At 32.0% G+C, this 18435-nt stretch overlaps 1 protein-coding gene across 1 annotated transcript in view; it reads left to right on the top strand.

The window, feature by feature from the left end:
- The window catches only part of pard3ba (par-3 family cell polarity regulator beta a), a 250801-nt gene that overhangs the window by 109472 nt on the left and 122894 nt on the right, over window positions 1-18435 (top strand). The window contains exons 9-11 of the mRNA XM_073842392.1: window positions 4135-4274; window positions 4572-4697; window positions 17359-17544. Of these exons, the coding sequence (XP_073698493.1) occupies window positions 4135-4274; window positions 4572-4697; window positions 17359-17544 (452 nt within the window). The remainder of the gene's footprint in view (window positions 1-4134; window positions 4275-4571; window positions 4698-17358; window positions 17545-18435) is intronic.

Genomic DNA, 18435 nt, shown 5'->3' with positions numbered 1-18435 from the left:
AAAATAATTTAATGCAGTAAATATAAAACAAAACTAACTAATAATATTTATGCAATTAATATTTAAAAAAGAAAATAATATGTATATATATGCAGTACATTCTAAAAATAAAAATAAACTGAATATATATTACTAATTTCAAATATTAATATATATGCAATAAATTTGTAATAAATATAAAAATAAATTAATGCAATAAATATAAAACAAAACTAAATATTAATATTTATGCAATTAATATTACAGTACAGACCAAAAGTTTGGACACACCTTCTCATTCAAAGAGGTTTCTTTATTTTCATGACTATGAAAATTGTAGATTCACACTGAAGGCATCAAAACTATGAATTAACACATGTGGAATTATATTTAATTCTATATATATACTATATATACTTCTGCACAACACAACTGATGGTCCCAACCCCATTTATAAGGCAATAAATCCCACTTATTAAACCTGGCAGGGTACACCTGTGAAGTGAAAACCATTTCAGGTGACTACCTCTTGAAGCTCATCAAGAGTGTGCAAAGCAGTAATCAAAGCAAAAGGTGTCTACTTTGAAGAACCTAGAATATGACATATTTTTAGTTGTTTCACACTTTTTTGTTATGTATATAATTCCACATGTGTTAATTCATAGTTTTGATGCCTTCAGTGTGAATCTACAATTTTCATAGTCATATGATATATATTACAAATTTAAAATATATTACTATATATGCAATAAATTAGTTATAAATATAAAAATAAATTAATGCAATAAATATTAAACAAAACTAAATGCTTATATTTATGCAATTTTGCATTTGCATTAGAAATATATATCCAATAAATATACAAATAAATATTAAATATATGTAATAAATATAACATGAACTTTTTAGTTTTAGACCATTGGAGTGAGGCCATTTTTGTAAAGTGAGGACATTTTGGCTGGTCCTCAGTTTTTGAGACCCCTTTAAAGGCCTGTTTGAGGGTCAAGACTTGATTTTAGCGATCAGGTTATAATTAGGTAAATATTAGGTTTAGGGTAAGGGTTTGGGTGAGGCACTTAGTTCTGATGCATAGGTTTAAGGTAAGGAGCTAGAGACTGCATTGTGTTTATGTATGTCCTCACAAAGATATCTATACAGAGTTGTGTGTTTTGTTTGGGTGAAATGTGACCTTGAAATGTTTCTGTGAGATTCACTGTTCCATCACTTTTCTGCTTCCCCTCATCCAGTGCTTCCACTTCCTCTAATCACTTTTTTCCCCGACCACACCCTTTGTCATTGTTTCTATCGCTGCTCTTTCACTGCATCTCTCTGTCGTTCGCTCTCTCTCCTCATCCTGTATCCTGCTCTCTGCATCTCCTGTAGATGTGTTCACGTGTGAAATTAAAGTGCAGAGCTGTCTAATCCCCGTAAGGAAACATTTATCAACGTGCCGGGGTGGAGACGGAGGTGTTCAGGCCTCTGCAGAGAAACCGACAGCTTGAACACGGGTTATCAGTCTGGAGGGCTTGAAAGCTATCATCAGCGCACCGCTGACCTTTTGACCTGATCTCGGATCAGATGAGCTTGATACAGTCTGGAAAGATCTATGAGGGTCATAACAGTGAACTGGTCGTTGTATGCTATCATTAACTTTAATGTATATGTTCTCAGCATCATTTCCACCATCTTGCTCTATAGACATCAGCATCCGCTATTGAAAAAAAGCATATTGATAGTCAGTTATTTGTAAACCGGGTTTTAGTCATAATAGTGACACTCTAATGGCATTGGCTTTTATGAAACATACTAGTAATCAATATAGAAAATAATGCTGTAATATTGAAAAAGTACACTGAGGCTTTTTTCATGTCAGTTACAGTTTTGAGAACAAAGCCTTTTTAAATGAAACATTCACATTTTCAATGTCGAATTCGAAAAATGCAAACTGTGAGTTCAAATATTTGAATTTTGATTCTAAGAAAACTTTTAAAAGGAACTTTCACTGGCAGTTTTCTTTGGCAGACCTTTAAATGTTTTATGTGAAAATTCAAATTTTCATTCTGAATGGCCTTTTAAATTGAATTTTCATCTGCAGTTTTCTTTGAAAAGAAGCTTTAAGTTGAAAAATCCTGAAAAAAGTGGTAAGACTCAAACTTTAGGGTGTAATAGTAATTTAAGGTACCTTAAAGTTTGTCTTATATTATATCTTATAGTATTTATCAAATGAAAAATTAATTAATATTAATTAATTAATAATTTAATAATCATAATTAATAACAATAATAATTGATGAGTGAATACTATATTAAACGATTTTTTTTTTATTATGACAAAAAATACATTTATAAAATGTGTATGCATATAAAGCCTTTTAAATGGAACTTTCATTGGCCGTTATCTTTGGCAGACCTTTAAATGGAAAATTTAGGAAATGTGAAAATTTAAACAATAAAATCTTTATTCTCACCGGACTTTTAAATTAAATCAGCATTTTTCTTCAACAAGAAACTTTAAATTGAAAAAAAAAGTAAAAATACAAAAAAACCTAATAATAATAATAATATTTATTATTATTATTATTGCTGAATATCAATTAAATTTTTTTAAATATTTGTAAATTTTGATTTAGTAAAATATGTATGCATACATGCATATACATGTATATAATATATATATATATATGTGACCCTGGACCACAAAACCAGTCATAAGGTTAAATTTGACAAAACTGAGATTTATACATCATATGAAAGTTCAATAAATAAGCTTTCTATTGATGTATGGTTTGTTAGGATAGAACAATATTTGGCCGAGATACATCTATTTGAAATCAGAAATCTGAGGATGCAAAAAAATCAAAATACTGAGAAAATCACCTTTAAAGTTGTCCAAATTAGGTTCTTAACAATGCATATTACAAATCAAAAATTACATTTTGATATGTTTACAGTAGGAATTTTACAAAAAATCTTCATGGAACATGAACTTTACTTAATTTCTTAATGATTTTTGGCATAAAAGAAAAATCAAAAATTTTGACCCATGCAATGTATTTTTGGCTATTGCTACAAATATACCCCAGCAACTTAAGACTGGTTTTGTGGTCCAGGGTCACATATATATATATATATATATATATATACACACACATTCACAATAAAAAAATGTTTTTTAAATATAAAAAAATATATATTTTTAAATATTTAAAAATATATATATATTGTTTCAGTTTTAATTATGATTTTAATTTGAAATACACAATGAAATACATGAAAAACAAATTTCATTCTGACTGGCCTTTTAAATTGAATATATTTATGTGCAGGTTTCTTTTATGTAAATGGAAAAATCTTGAAAACAAAAATAAAACTTTATTAAAAATGTAAATTATTCATTGCATTAAACAATTTAAGGTTTTGTTGTTGTTATTATTGTGCCAAGCTTTTACAATAAACCTATAATATAAGTAAATAAAACTCATTTGTTTTTTTTTTTGTTTATTTATTTTTATTTTAAGTCTTTAAATTACAAATTTACAAGTTTTTTTTTTTTTTTTTTTTGCCTGTCAAAGATAAGAGCTTTTAAATTATGTATTTCCAGTGGGCTTTCCAGATTTGACTTATTACTAATTATCTTAAAACTAGTCAATCTGTTTCCTCAAATTTATATTCTACATCAAATTATGTGAGTAACCAGAACGTCAAATCTGTAAATTTGTGAAATTTTCTCATTGCATGACAAAATGATAATTTCACTTGGTTTGAATAGCATTGAGGTGAAAGTTCAGAGCAATATTCCTAAATGGAGTCAATAAAAAGAGCCTTAAGATGTTAGCAAGTCTTCAGGACTGTGTAGAATCGATTTTACTGAAACAATACTGTATTTTTTCCAACATGTTTTATTTTGAACTATAGTGAGTGCAACTATGAGCATAAATGCAAACATGCTTTTTTGGTGACTAGAGTCTTCGAATAACGTTATTTTACCTCATATGGCAGGGTAAAATTCGTTCAGAAGTCAGTGTAGCTTTTGTTTTCCACATGGCTGAGTATATAACACACTGGTGAAAACGATAGGAAGACCATTTGTCTGGTTTTCTGGTTCAGTGGGTCATTAAATACATGCTTAATGTTTCTGGCCTTCCTCTGTCTGCAGGTACGGAGGGCCTCGGATTCACGGTGGTTACCAGAGACTCGTCCCTTCATGGTCCAGGACCCATTATGGTCAAGAGCATCCTGCCCCGCGGAGCTGCTGTTAAAGACGGACGGCTCAAGTCCGGAGACCGTATCCTGGAGGTATTACATGCATTCTGCATCAATGCAAAATCACAGCATATTTATAGGACATTAAATTAGGCTATTGCTCTCCCGCCTGTCACGCAATTAAAAGGCATTGATTTAAATGCAATTTAAAGATATTGTTTCAGAAGGCTTAATGCATCCTTGACGTAATTAGGCCAATTGTCTGTCTTGTGTTGCACCTGGCCGTGAGATGGAATTAACACTGACGTGTTTTCCATCTCGGCCAAGTGTAAATGGAATTTTGCTCTCCGTTTTGACGGTTACAGGAAATAGCTTTCTCTCTTTCTCTAGGTAAATGGAGTGGACATCACGGGACGCACACAAGAGGAACTGGTCGCTATGCTCCGAAGCACCAAACTGGGAGAAACAGTGTCTCTGGTAGTCGGGAGACAAGAAGAGTTTCTTCCTAGAGAACTGGTAAGACTGTTGTCAAACTTCAGGGTGTAAAGGTACCTTACATTTTTATGTATGCGACCCTGGACCACAAAACCAGTCATAATGGTCAACTTTTTGAAATTGAGACTTACACATGATCTGAAACTTAAAAAATAAGCTCTTCAGTGATTTATGGTTTGTTAGGATGGGACAATATTTGGCTGAGATACAACTATTTGAAAATCTGGAATCCGAGAGTGCAAAAAAATTGAAATACTGAGAAAATCGCTTTTGAAGTTGTCTAAAAGAAGTTCTTAGCAATGCATATTACTAATAAAAAATACAATTTTGATATATTTACGGTAGGAAATGTACAAAATATCTTCATCGAACATTGTCTTTACTTAATATCCTAATGATTTTTGGCATAAAAGAAAAATATGTATACATGTATAAAATGTGTATGCATATTCATTCTAGTTTTCAATTTTTGAATTTTCAAAAATGCAAAATTCGAATTTAAATATTTGAATTTTGATTCTGAGAAGGCTTTTAAAGGGAACTTTCATTTGCCATTTTCTTTGGTAAACCTTTAAATTAAAAATTGTTACTTGAAAATTCAAATATTCATTCTGACCTGCCTTTTAAATTTAATTTTCATCCACAGTTTTCTTCGACAAGTAACTTTTAATTTGATACATTTTGAAAACACAAAAAAGGTTAATAATAATAATATATAATAACAATCATAATTAATATCTGAATGCCGAATGGAAATTCGATTTTCTAAAATTTGGACAAAAAAATATGTATACATTTATAAAATGTGTATGCATTTAAATTTTAATTTGAAAATTAAAATTTTTGTTCTGACCTGCCTTTTAAATGGACTGATAAATTTTGAAAACAAATAAAAAGGGTTAATAATAATAAATATCAATAATAATTGATTTCTAAATAATATTTTTAAGCTTTGAATATACATTCACAATAAAAAAAATGTAAGTTTTAATTTTAGTTTTTATTTTGAAATACATATATCAAGTATTGTGTATGTAAATAATATTTACATCGTATTTGTTTAAAAAAAATAATGGTACCTCAAATTACTACTTTTCCAGTCCCATAGACTTACATTCTAACACATTTATGGCTATATTATCCAGACAACCTTACAAACAGCAGTGCCCTCCTTTACACTGAAAGTGTTGAATCAGCTTGTGACAGGAAGTTGTGCACACGACACAGCATTTCAACAGGAAGCCTAGGGCCATCACTGGTCCATCTCCTCTGCCAGATGTTACATGCAGTGCATGTTCATCGCTGACCCCTTTCAAAGCGTCTCTATTTTTCTTCTAAACATCAGACCCCCGTTAGAAACCAAACAATGAGTAAAACAGCAGTTGTGGCGCCCCTAGATCCCTCATCACAGGAAGAAAGACCACATCCCTTCATTGTGTCTCTGTCTATCCTCAGTTCATTTGCACTGTAGTGTCTGCTCATCAAAGGCTACAGGTTTAGACGGGTCACACAGGCTGCGTGTGTTATGTGTGGACTGCCAAAAAATTCATAATCGTTTCTCCCATGCATTACTTCCTCAATGAGGTTTTTGATGTCTGAGATCGTACATATCAGGCCAGAACTGCTTGATTAATCAACCTTGTCTGAGCAATGAATATACAGTATTCATTTCACACATTTCAGCAACCATTTTAGTATATCTTTTAAGGGACAATACTATAGAAATGAAACTTGGATATATTTTGGAGTAGTCAATGTGCAGTTTGTATAGCAGTATAGATTCACTGTCCTCTGAAAATATCTCAACATACAGCCATTATTGTCAAAATAACTGGCAACAAAAATGATGGTTTGGCCAAGTATGTCTCCAGACCTGAACCCTATTAAGCACCTGTGGGCCATCCTCAAGCGTAAGGTGGACAAGCACCATGTGTCTAACATCCAGCAGCTCTGTGAAGAGTGGAAGAGAATCCCAGCAACAACCTGTGCAGCTCTGGTCAATTCCATGCCCAGGATGATTAATGGAGTGCCAGATAACAATGGTGCTAACACAATATATTGACACTTTGGACAAGTTCACTTAGGATGTACTCACTTTTGTTGCCAGCTATTTTGGCAATAATGGCTGTATGTTGAGTAATTTTTTAGGGGACAGTAAATGTATACTTCTATACAAGCTGCACATTGACTGCTCTAAAATATATCCAAGTTTCATTTCTATAGTATTGCCCCTTGAGATATACTAAAATGGTTGCTGAAATGTGAGGGGTGTACTCACTTTTGTGAAATACTGTTTATTATTATTTTATAAAAAATACAGTGTATATATATATATATATATATATATATATATATATATATATATATATATATATATATATATATATATATGTGACCTTGGACCACAAAACCAGTCATAAGGTTAAATTTTTACAAAACTTAGATATATACATCATATGAAAGCTGAATAAATAAGCTTTCTATTGATGTATGGTTTGTTAGGATAGGACAATATTTGGCCGAGATACCTCTATTTGAAAATCTGAAATCTAAGGGTGCAAAAAATCAAAATACTGAGAAAATCACCTTTAAAGTTGTCCAAATTAAGTTCTTAACAATGCATATTACTAATCAAAAATTACATTTTGACAGGTTTACAGTAGGAATTTTACAAAAAATCTTCATGGAACATGATCTTTACTTAATTTCCTAATGATTTTTGACATAAAAGAAAAATCAATAATTTTGACCCATACAATGTATTTTTGGCTATTGCTACAAATATACCCCAGCGACTTAAGACTGGTTTTGTGGTCCAGGGTCACATATATATATATAAATTTTTTTTTTTTTTTTTGCAAAAATAAATACAAATAGTATTTAACTATTCTAATATATTATTGTTTGTTTTATTATATAAGCATTTCATTCCAAAATGAAAACTCATGCATGGTTAAATTTGGGGTTTATTGATGGATTTATCTGCTTTGTACTTTGTTAAATCTTTGCTGTCCTAGATCTGTTGAAGAAGAGCAGCTGTATGTCATTGACACTGACTATTATTGGACCATTAATTCTCGTTAGGCACAAAAAAACCGTCATAAAGAGCTGCTCTGCAGTATCTATTCAGAGAGAAAAACCTCCTCCATTTTTCCACCCTATTCAAATTCAAAGTGGGTTAGCTGTGCCACTGCTTAGCCAGGGTAAATTACGGCAGAAATGCGACGGCAGGCAAAAGGAAAAATGACACACTCGGGAGAAATATTTTTTCAGAGAATGGAAGAGTATGAAAAGATATAATGACAGTGTTGAGTAGATTTCACCATCTGTCTTTTTAGCGGATATGAGTGAGTGAGTGAGTGAGTGTGTGTGTGTCTGTGCATATGTGTGTGCACGCTTTTATATTTTATTCCAGCCAATGAATGCATCCAAACCTGAAATACCCTCCATGAACACCCACCTTTGTACAGTATTTGTCAGTTTCTTTAACCACCCACTGTCAGCACAAAGTATACCATCTTAATTCCCATAGGCAGATTTGGCTAATGATCAGCCATTAGCAAAAATAAGCTTCTTTTATAACAGTCTGCTAGAATCCAGCAGATATTTGGACAGGAAACTAGCTTGTGCCATAAATGTCCATCCTGTCAGCAGCTACATGGTGTCTGTTAAGCGACGGATCAGTCGACGTGATTTGTTTTTAGACATCGTTGACAGAATTAAAGTCTTGTTTTTCTGACTGAACCCCTTTGGGACTGGACATCCGAAAGATGATGTTGTCCACCCTGCGGTGTTTAGCTTGTTTCTAACTGACACATGATGGTCCTTAACTGGTTCAAGCTGGTCTAGATCATTGACCAGTCACTTGAAGTACTTGAAAGAATACTGTGGCACATGCCTAAAAAAACAGAATTTTTCTCAGAATTGTGAGTTTATATCATTTTTTTCTTGCACTTATGAGTTTATATCTCACATTTCTGACTTTTTTCTCAGAATTGAGAGAAAATCTTTTCAATTGTGAGCTATAAAGCCAGAATTGTGTGATATAAACTCATACATTTCTCTCAATTATGACTTTTTGTTCTCACAAATGCGAGTTTGTATCTTACAATTCTGACTTTTCCTTGTAATTGCGACTTTATATCTCACAGAATTGCAAATTTATGTCTCCCAATTCTGACTTACGACTGTTTATATCCCACAATTCTGATTTCATTTTTCACAGTTCTGACTTTTTTCTCAGAATTGAGATAGAAAACTTGCAATTAGGAGCTATAAAGTTAAAGAGATAAACTCGAAATTCTGACTTATTGTTCTCACAAATGCAAGTTTATATCTCAGAGTTTGTATCTCACAATTCTGACTTTTTTCTAGCAATTGCAAGTTTATATCTTGCAATTCTGACTTTTTTTTTATCTCAATCCTGACTTTTTTTTTCTCACAATTCTGACCTTTTTTCTCACAATTGAGATATAAACTCAATTGCAAGTTATAAAGTCAGAATTGCGAGATATAAACATGCAGTTCTGACTTTTTTCTTATAATTCTGACTTTTTTTTCTAAGAATTTACATATAAACTAAACTGCAAGTTATAAAGTCAGAATTTTGAGAGATAAACCCACAGTTCTGACTTTCTTTCTCGCAATTGTGAGTATATATTCCACAATTTTCTCAGAATTGTGAGATAATTTAGCAATTGTAAATTATAAAGTCAAATTTGAAGGGAAAAAAGAGATATATAATTCAGACTTTTTCCTCAAAATTCTGACTTTTTTCTCAGAATTGAGATATAAACTAAATTGCAAGTTATAAAGTCAGAATTGTGAGATAAACTTGCAGTTCAGATTTTTTTTCTCGCATTTGCAAGTTGATATAGTGCAACTTTCTCATAATTGTGAGATAAAATCGCAATTGCGAGTTATGAAGTCAGATTTTGAGGGGAAAAAGACTGATATTTTATATCAAGACTGAGTTTATATCTTAAAATTGCAATTCTGACTTTATAACACGCAATTGCGAGTTTATATCTTGCAATTTCTGAGAATTCTGAGATAAATTCACAGTTGTCAAATTTTGAGGGGAACAAAAACTGATATTTTCTCAGATTTGTACAATTATATCTAAGAATTGTAACTTTGTCTCGCAATCATGACTTTATAACTCGCAATTGCGAGTTTATATGACAATTCTGATTTAATTTCTCGCAATTCTGACTTGTTTTTTAAATTACAAGCTATAAAGTCAGAATTGCAAGATATAAACTTGGAATTCTGACTTTTTCTCAGAATTGAGATATAAACTAAATTGCAAGTTATAAAGTCAGATTTTGAGGGGAAAAAAGACTGATATTTTATATCAAGATCAGAACTGCAATTCTGACTTTATAACACCCAATTGCGAGTTTATCTCATGCAATTCTGACTTAATTTCTTGCAGTTCTGGCTTTTTATTCAGAACTAAGATAAAAAAAAACTTGCAATTCTGACTTTTTTCTCACAATTGTCTATTCATCTCAGAATTAAGATATAAACTTTTGAGATATAAATTTGTGAGTGTATACTCTGTCATTTTCTCAGAATTGTGAAAAATTCGCACTTGCGAGTTATAAAGTCAAATATTAAGGAAAAAAAGACTGTTCTCAGAATTGTGAGTTTGTATCTTAGAATTATGAATTTATGTCTCGCAATTCTGACTTCATTTCTCAGAATTGTGATATAAACTTGCAATTCCAATAAATTAAGTCAGAATAGCAAAATGTAAATCGCAATTGCAAGAAAAAAGTCAGAACTATGAGATAAAAAGTCGCAATTACATTTTTTTTTTTTACCATTTTATTTAGTGGCGGAAACAGGCTTCCATAGATAAACCTCTGGTGGATGTACGTATTTTTCTTTTAAACAGCATTTGAATGATTGTGTCGAATTTTCAGTTATCAGACAAATGCAAGAGTCTGTGGGCCTGTTGTGTAAATGTATATTAATGAGATTGCTTTAGCAAACTATAAACGTCTAAATATCAGCATTGCATTAAAGCTAAGTCGACTGGATTCTGCATCAATTTGTCATGTACCGTAAGGGTAAATGAATGCAGTAGGTGGAATTAATGTCTTCAGCAACATATTAATTATACCTGATAGCCACTAGCAATAAATCAGCCAAACATCAAATTAAATTGTAATGTAAGATTTTTTTTTTTCATGCCCACTAGACATGCTTTTAACTCTTTCTCAGCATGTGCAGCAAAAATGTCTTTAATATAATAATCAAAAGACTATATTTAGTGATTTCAGTGCTGTTCCATTAGATAAGGTACACTTACATTTATCTAAAATCATGTTTTTAGTCTAATATCATCTCTGTAACATAAGATTCTCGTAGGAAGTTTAGTGTAAAAGCTGAAGATTTTTTGTAAGCAATTTACAATCATAATGTAGACTCTAAAGGGAGTTTGCTGTTTGATTCAACCAGGTTTTCTGTGAGGATGGAGGGGTCAGACGGCACATTGCACGCAGTAGTGCTTACAGGAAGAGAGGTCGGTCACAGGCCTGGTGGAGCATTTAGATGTCCTTGAGATGGTCTCAGTAATAATTCCTCTTCCTACACACAGGATGTGTTCTGCTTTGTCATGACCTATTTAATTATATTTGTTATTTGGGTCATGGCCACTTCTATCCAAACCCAATGGACTTTTTAAAATAAAAAAGCTGTGCGTAATATAAAAACTGTAGATGCTTTCATGTAATAGCAAACGGCCTTCTGACATCAATTCTAATTTAGTTCGGTATCTGGGTTAAGGTGCATTGACTTCTAGCCAGAGGCATCAAAACACATTTCCCATGCATTATTTTTGTGTAAATGACTCAAAGACTTGTTCTCAAAATGCTGTGTGAATCAAGCTAGATTTTCACGATGAGTGCGGTAGATCGATCAAAGTTTGTTTTTTGTGTCGCAGCTTTTTTCTTAGTGAATTTGTTGGTGTATTATATGACTGCTTTTAGAACAACGAGAAGAAAATGTTGTTGCTTAGGATATGCCAGTTATGTTATATTAAAGTATCAATTTTCTCTGAGATGTTTCTCCTAAAATATTTTAAATATTAGAAACATCAATTTTTTTAATTAATTATTAATTTATTTTGGTATTATTATTATTATTTGAAAAAGACGGACAAGAAATAATAACAGTGCTAATTACTGTTAATATTAATTGCATATTATATTATATTATAGTTGGTACATATTAAGTAGTATTGATATTTAATGTTTTTTTTAAATGATTAATTAATATGTGTTAATTGTTCTTAACACAGAAGTTAATTCCTGTTAATGTAATAGCGTAATGTACTATCAAATTAATGTTAATAGACAATAATATTATTAATTAATATTAATACTTATCAATCGACAATTAAGAGATATTAATATTAATAAAATGTATGAATACAAATATTATCAATTAATACTCATGTTAAGTGTTACTAATGCAGTTACTAATTTCTGCTTGTATAATATATAACATTAACATTATATTAATTTTATAATCATAACTTAAAATTATTTTTCAGATGGTTTAATATTATTAATGTTTAATGCTTAATAATAATAGCAATAGCAGGTAATATTAATATTAAGTACTAATACTAATAAAGTTGCAAGTCCCCAAATATAGTGGCATTTATTTATTTATATATATATATATATATATATATATATATATATATATAAAGAATCAGCAGTTTATTTTTTATTACTAATATTAATATAGTTGCAAGTGCCCAAATATATGTTTTGTGTAAAAAAAAAAGTGTATTAATAATAATAATAACAGTTTAATATTAATGTTTTTTTGCTAATAGTAATATAGTTGCAAGTGCCCAAAAATGGTGTCTGTTTTTATAAAATAATAATAATAATAATAGCAGTTTTTTATTTCTAACATTAAAATAGTTGAAAGTGCCCAAATATGGTGTTTTTTGTAAAAAAAAATGCTTAATAATAATAATAATAATAATAATAATAATAATAATGACTCTTTAATATTAATATTTATTACTAATATTAATATAGTTGCAAGTGCCTAGATATGGTGTTTTTATTTAAAAAAATAATAATAATACCACCAATTAATATAATATTATAAATTATAAATATAATATTAATTATTAATACTAATGCTAATATAATTGCAAGTGCCCAAATGTGGTGGTTTTTATAAAAAAAAAAAACAATAATAATAATAATAATAATAATTAGGGCTGTCCCCGAATAGTCGAAGATTCGATGCATCGATATGCGGAGCCTGATTCGACCACCGATCTCACAGTCGAATCTTCGCGGGTGAAACGAGCATCATACCATTTTGCCAATATGGGGGTGCTCAATGTCTAATTGCACACAGAACTACTGGTTTTGTACGGTTATATTAAGTTATATACAGCCTTTGATTATGATAATGCAGTAAAAACAAAAGTGAAAAGAAAGAAGCGTTCAGTAAATATTTTTAACGTGTTTGTGAATAATTCCAACCACCCCTGTGACAAATTTAATTTTCACTTTCTCTGATGCATGACGAGATGAGGACCATCTTGACGCGTTTTTGCAGTTGGAGGCGCCTCTTTTGAATGGTTTTCTGTTGGCAGTGAGCGTTCTGTGCCCTGTTTATGCGCCCCCGGCTGCTGCGCCTCGCGTTTTGCAGGAGCGCTCTGAGCGCCTGAAGTTGAAAAAAAAAAAAAAAAATCAACTCTGAGCGGAAAAACACCCAACGTCATTCGCGTTCTTTTCCATTGTCCAATCGAATGAATGGAGATGCGGGTCTTCTGTTGTGATGGCGAAAGTTTACCGTTGCTTAAAAAGTCCGGAGACTGCAAGAAATGGAGGAGAAACCTTTGGTGTCTATCGTGGGTAACCCGGAGCTGTATTATTTAGGGTTTCTGCTAATATGACAGTTTACTTAACAGCAAAAAACTAAGTTAGAGCGCTCGCGCTATAATCCTTTGAATTGACTGACAGGACAGCTGTTTTGGTCGTTGCTTAGCAACATAAAAAAACCGCAGCACACTGCTCTTTCATTAAAAGTCACCAAAAAAGGCAGTGCTGTGCGCCTCGCGTTTTTAGAACTAAAAGACGCGTTCTGTGTTTTTATTTAAACCTAAATAAGTTTGTCTGTCAGTTGGCAGGCAGTTTTGGTCGCTTGTAAAATAAAATAAAAATAGTTTTACCCTCCTGCTGACTATAGTGTCGTGCCCCTCCCAACCCATTCACACACGCACATAAGATGATTCGACTATCGGTCGACTATAGAAAGATTCGAAAATTCTGATTCGACTATGAAAATTCATAGTCGGGGACAGCCCTAATAATAATAATAGCAGCTCATATTAATTACAATACTAGTATATTGGCAAGTGCTCAAATATGGTGTTTTTGATTTTTAAGTAAAATAAAAAAATATTTTAAAATAAATAATAATAGCTATTAATATTAACATTAATATTAATCAATAATACTAATATAGTTGCAAGTGCCCAAATATGATGTTTTTTGCATTATCCATCAGTCTGTTTTTATCTGTCAAGTTAATGCTGTTTACTTTCCTTCATGTATTCCAGACAGACACAGATCCTTTTTTACTCTCCAGCACCACTGACCTTTTTTGCCAGCTTTTACTCATGTACTTTAGTTAAAACAGTCGCTCATATAGTGTGTATGAGAGCATATGAGTGTGTATTTACCCTCAGGAGGTCTTCGTGTGAAGCCTAAGCTTGGTGTTGATAGGACCACCAGAGCGGCATCTCAGACAATCTGATATTCTCGCCGGGACCAAAGTTTGACCTCCCTTAAGAACAGGCCTTTTATTGTGTGCTAAAACTCTGATTTGTCGTCCGCCTCAGGCCATGTACGACACATTATCATCAGTAAGAGGACGCGCTAAAAGGACTACTTGAAGCTTTGCCCCATTGGCCCTCGTATTTTTCATCGTTAGCTCTTGCTTAATGCTTTTTGCCCAACTTTGTACTCCTACAAAGTCATTTTTGTTTCTTTTTCCCCTGGCCCATTTCCACAGTAGCTTAGCAACAGGCTAATGCGGTTGCTTAATGTGGTTTCCAGAACCATGACAGTCACGTTCAGCCGTCGCACTTTATTCTAGGCCTTTTTGCCATGTTTTATTGATGCGAGAGTGGAGAGAAAAGGAAACGATGTGGAAAAAAGGTCAAAACCCATGGCTCTGACCAGGGGCGTCACTGGGAATTCTGGGCCCCGTGCACTGACTCAGCTAAGGGGCCCCCCTAAAAACGAAAAGTTACGTTCTAACTAAAAATGTTCGAATAACCCCTCTCATTCGGGTCCTACTCGCACCCGGGTCTCGAACAAGGAGACTAAAGGCTGCAACCTCTAGCATCGGTTGCTAGTGCGTCTCTTGAGATCGGGGAGTTAGGTTTACCTGCACTGTTACCTGGGTTGTTTTGCGATCGCAATCCTACGTTTCTGGGGGGAGGGGGATCGTGATGGGCCCCCCTCGCCAAGGGCCCCTGTTACTCTGTTCCACTATTACCCCCTGTCCGACGCCCCTGGCTCTGACACTCTTGATCTCTTTGATCTGATGTTTTAGAGCTAAAGAAAGCCAAAAGAGAAGTGAGGTGTGTGGGTAGTTGTGAGCGTGTGTGTGTAAGTGCGTTCAATAATGAGTTATTAGTCTTAAACGATGTCGTTCCCCAACCCCCATTCTCCTAAATGAATCTCTGACAAAAGCTTATTATGTTTCCTTTTGAACTGGCACGTTCTCGTGATCTCACCCTTCCACGTTCAAATCAAATGACCCCCAACGTGTTTTTCCTGCCTCTCCATTAGACATGCATTCATTCTGTCCTTTATATATTCATCCATCATTATTCTTTCCTCATCTACTTGCTACATCTGGCTTTATTTTAACTGGTCTCTAAAAAATACACTGTATTGCATTTTATGAAAAAAAATGAGTACTTTTCTTCAGCGACAGTAAAGCGATTTATAATGTCACAAAAAATGTATTTCAACTAAATGCCATTCTTTTGAAAAAATGTATCAGAGATTCCACAAAAATATTAAGGAACTGTTTTCAACATTAATAATAGTACAAAATGTTTCTTGAGCAGCAAATCAGCATACAGTATTACAATTATTTCTGAAGGATCAAGTTATAGCTGCTGAAATATTCAGCTTTGTAATACAGGAATAAATTATATTTAAAATATATTTGTTTAGAAAGCAGCTATTTTAAATTGCAATAATGTTTCACAATATTACAGTTTTTCCTGTATTTTTTAAAAAATCTAAATAATGCAGTCTTGATGAGCTTAAGTATGGAAAACTATTTTTGCCACTGAATAAAAATAATTTTTATTACTTTTTATCTCACAATTCTGACTTTTCCTCAGAATTGCATGATATAAACTCACAATTGCGAGAAAAAAGTCAGAATTGTGTGATATAAACTCACAATTATGACTTTTTTCATTGTTGTGTGATATAAGGTTAAAATTGCGAGAAAAAAATCTTGCAATTCTTTTTTTTTCAGATTTGTAAGATGTAACCTCGCAATTGCGAGTTAAAAAGTCAGAATTGTGTGATGTAAACTTGCAGTTATAAAGTCAGAAATAAAAAATTCAGTTTTTTCAGTTTTTTTCCTCATAATTGCATGATATAAACTAACAATTTAGACTTTTTGTTCTCAGAATTGCATGATATAAACTCACAATTGTGAGGAAAAAGTCTGAAATGCGAGATATAAACTCACACTTCTGACTTTTTTCTCAGAATTGCATGATATAAAGTCACAATTGCGAGATATAAACTCACAATTCAGACTTTTTTCAGAGTTGCATGATATAAACTCTATAAATTCAGATTTTTTTCTCAGAATTGCGTCATACAAACTCACAATTGCAAGAAATATAGTCACAATTCTGACTTTTTTTTTTCCGAGTTGCGTGATGTAAATGTACAATTGTGAGAAAAAAGTCAGAATTGCGAGATATAAACTCACAATTATGACTTTTTTGTCTTCAGAATTGCAATATAAACTCACAATTTGGACATTTTTTTTTTCAGAAACAACTGAGAAAAGTCAGATTTGTGAGATATAAACTTACAAATCTGACTTTTTTTCTCAGAATTGCATCAAATAAACTCCCAATTGCAAGAAATAAGTCACAAATGCGATATAAACTCCCAACTATTTTTCAGAATTGCATGATATAAAGTCACAAACGCAATCAAAAAGTGAGAATTGCGTGATATAAAATCACAATTGTGAGATAAAAAGTTGCACTTACCTTTTTTATTTTTTATTCAGTGGTGAAAATGGGCTTTTATACATAAGAGCCTTCTTTCAGAAACATAAAAAATTCTTACTAACCCCTAAACTTAAAAAAAAAAAGAAGCTAATGTTCTTTCATCTCAAGATTTACATCTAACTACATCCGTTATCTTATTGGAGTCGTCAAAGTTCATTGTGTGTTAAACTCATGCAACATACCATCGATTACCACTGGCGATAATTTCGACTCATCTTGTAGTTTGTAAACGCAAGCAAAGTTCCATGTGCCGCAATGCTGTTAAACTGGGATTAATGTTAAGATTCACATGGTTTTGAAAGTCAACTGAGATTCTGACCTGCCTGGTCTGTGTGTGTGCGTTATTTGCAGAAAGGAGAGCCATCAGGTCCGCTGCTTTCTGAGGACGGGCGAGAGCAGCTGATGTTTGAAGTTCCTTTGAATGACTCCGGCTCAGCTGGTCTTGGGGTCAGTCTGAAGGGTAATAAGTCCCGAGAGACCGGAGAAGACCTGGGCATCTTCATCAAGTCCATCATCCACGGCGGTGCCGCACATAAGGTAAAGAGCAGCCCATTCATCCAATGTCCATTCATCTGAGCACTTCAATCACGAAAGTTGCTCCAATCCGGTATGCCACTACAGTTCTAATTCAAGTTAAACTACTAAAAACCATTTAAAATTATATAAATAAAAACATATATACACTATTATAAATATATAAATATAACATTGTCCATAATACAATGATGTTCATGCAGTATAAAAATAGTACAAGTAGACAACATTAGAGTGCTATTTAAGTATCGTTTATATACTATTACTATAATTATTATTATTATTATTTTTATTTTAGTTTTACTAAATAAGCTGAAATAAAACTCGTTTTGCAACTGTTTATTATTTGCAGACTAAATTTTTTATTTTATTTTAATTTCTATCAAGATGTAAACTCCCAGTCAAAAAATGTACATGACTATAAACATTTTTTGTTTTACTACTTTTTATTTTATTTTATTTTATTTTATTTTATTTTACCAGATATGAGCTCCAGCAGTCACAAAAATGTTTATAACCATAAAGAAATTCAGTCGTATTTTTATTTTATTTTATTTTATTTTATTTTATTTTACCAGATATGAGCTCCAGCAGTCACAAAAATGTTTATAACCACAAGGAAATTCAGTCGTATTTTTATTTTATTTTATTTTATTTTATTTTATTTTATTTTATTTTACCAGATATGAGCTCCAGCAGTCACAAAAATGTTTATAACCATAAAGAAATTCAGTCGTATTTTTATTTTATTTTATTTTATTTTACCAGATATGAGCTCCAGCAGTCACAAAAATGTTTATAACCACAAGGAAATTCAGTCGTATTTTAATTTAATTTTATTTTATTTTATTTTATTTTATTTTATTTTATTTTATTTTATTTTATTTTATTTTA

The sequence above is a fragment of the Garra rufa genome, chromosome 6 (assembly GCF_049309525.1).
Source record: "Garra rufa chromosome 6, GarRuf1.0, whole genome shotgun sequence".
Classification (NCBI taxonomy): domain Eukaryota; kingdom Metazoa; phylum Chordata; class Actinopteri; order Cypriniformes; family Cyprinidae; genus Garra; species Garra rufa.
Note: the sequence above shows the minus strand (reverse complement) of the source record. Positions and strands in the feature narration are given on the sequence as shown.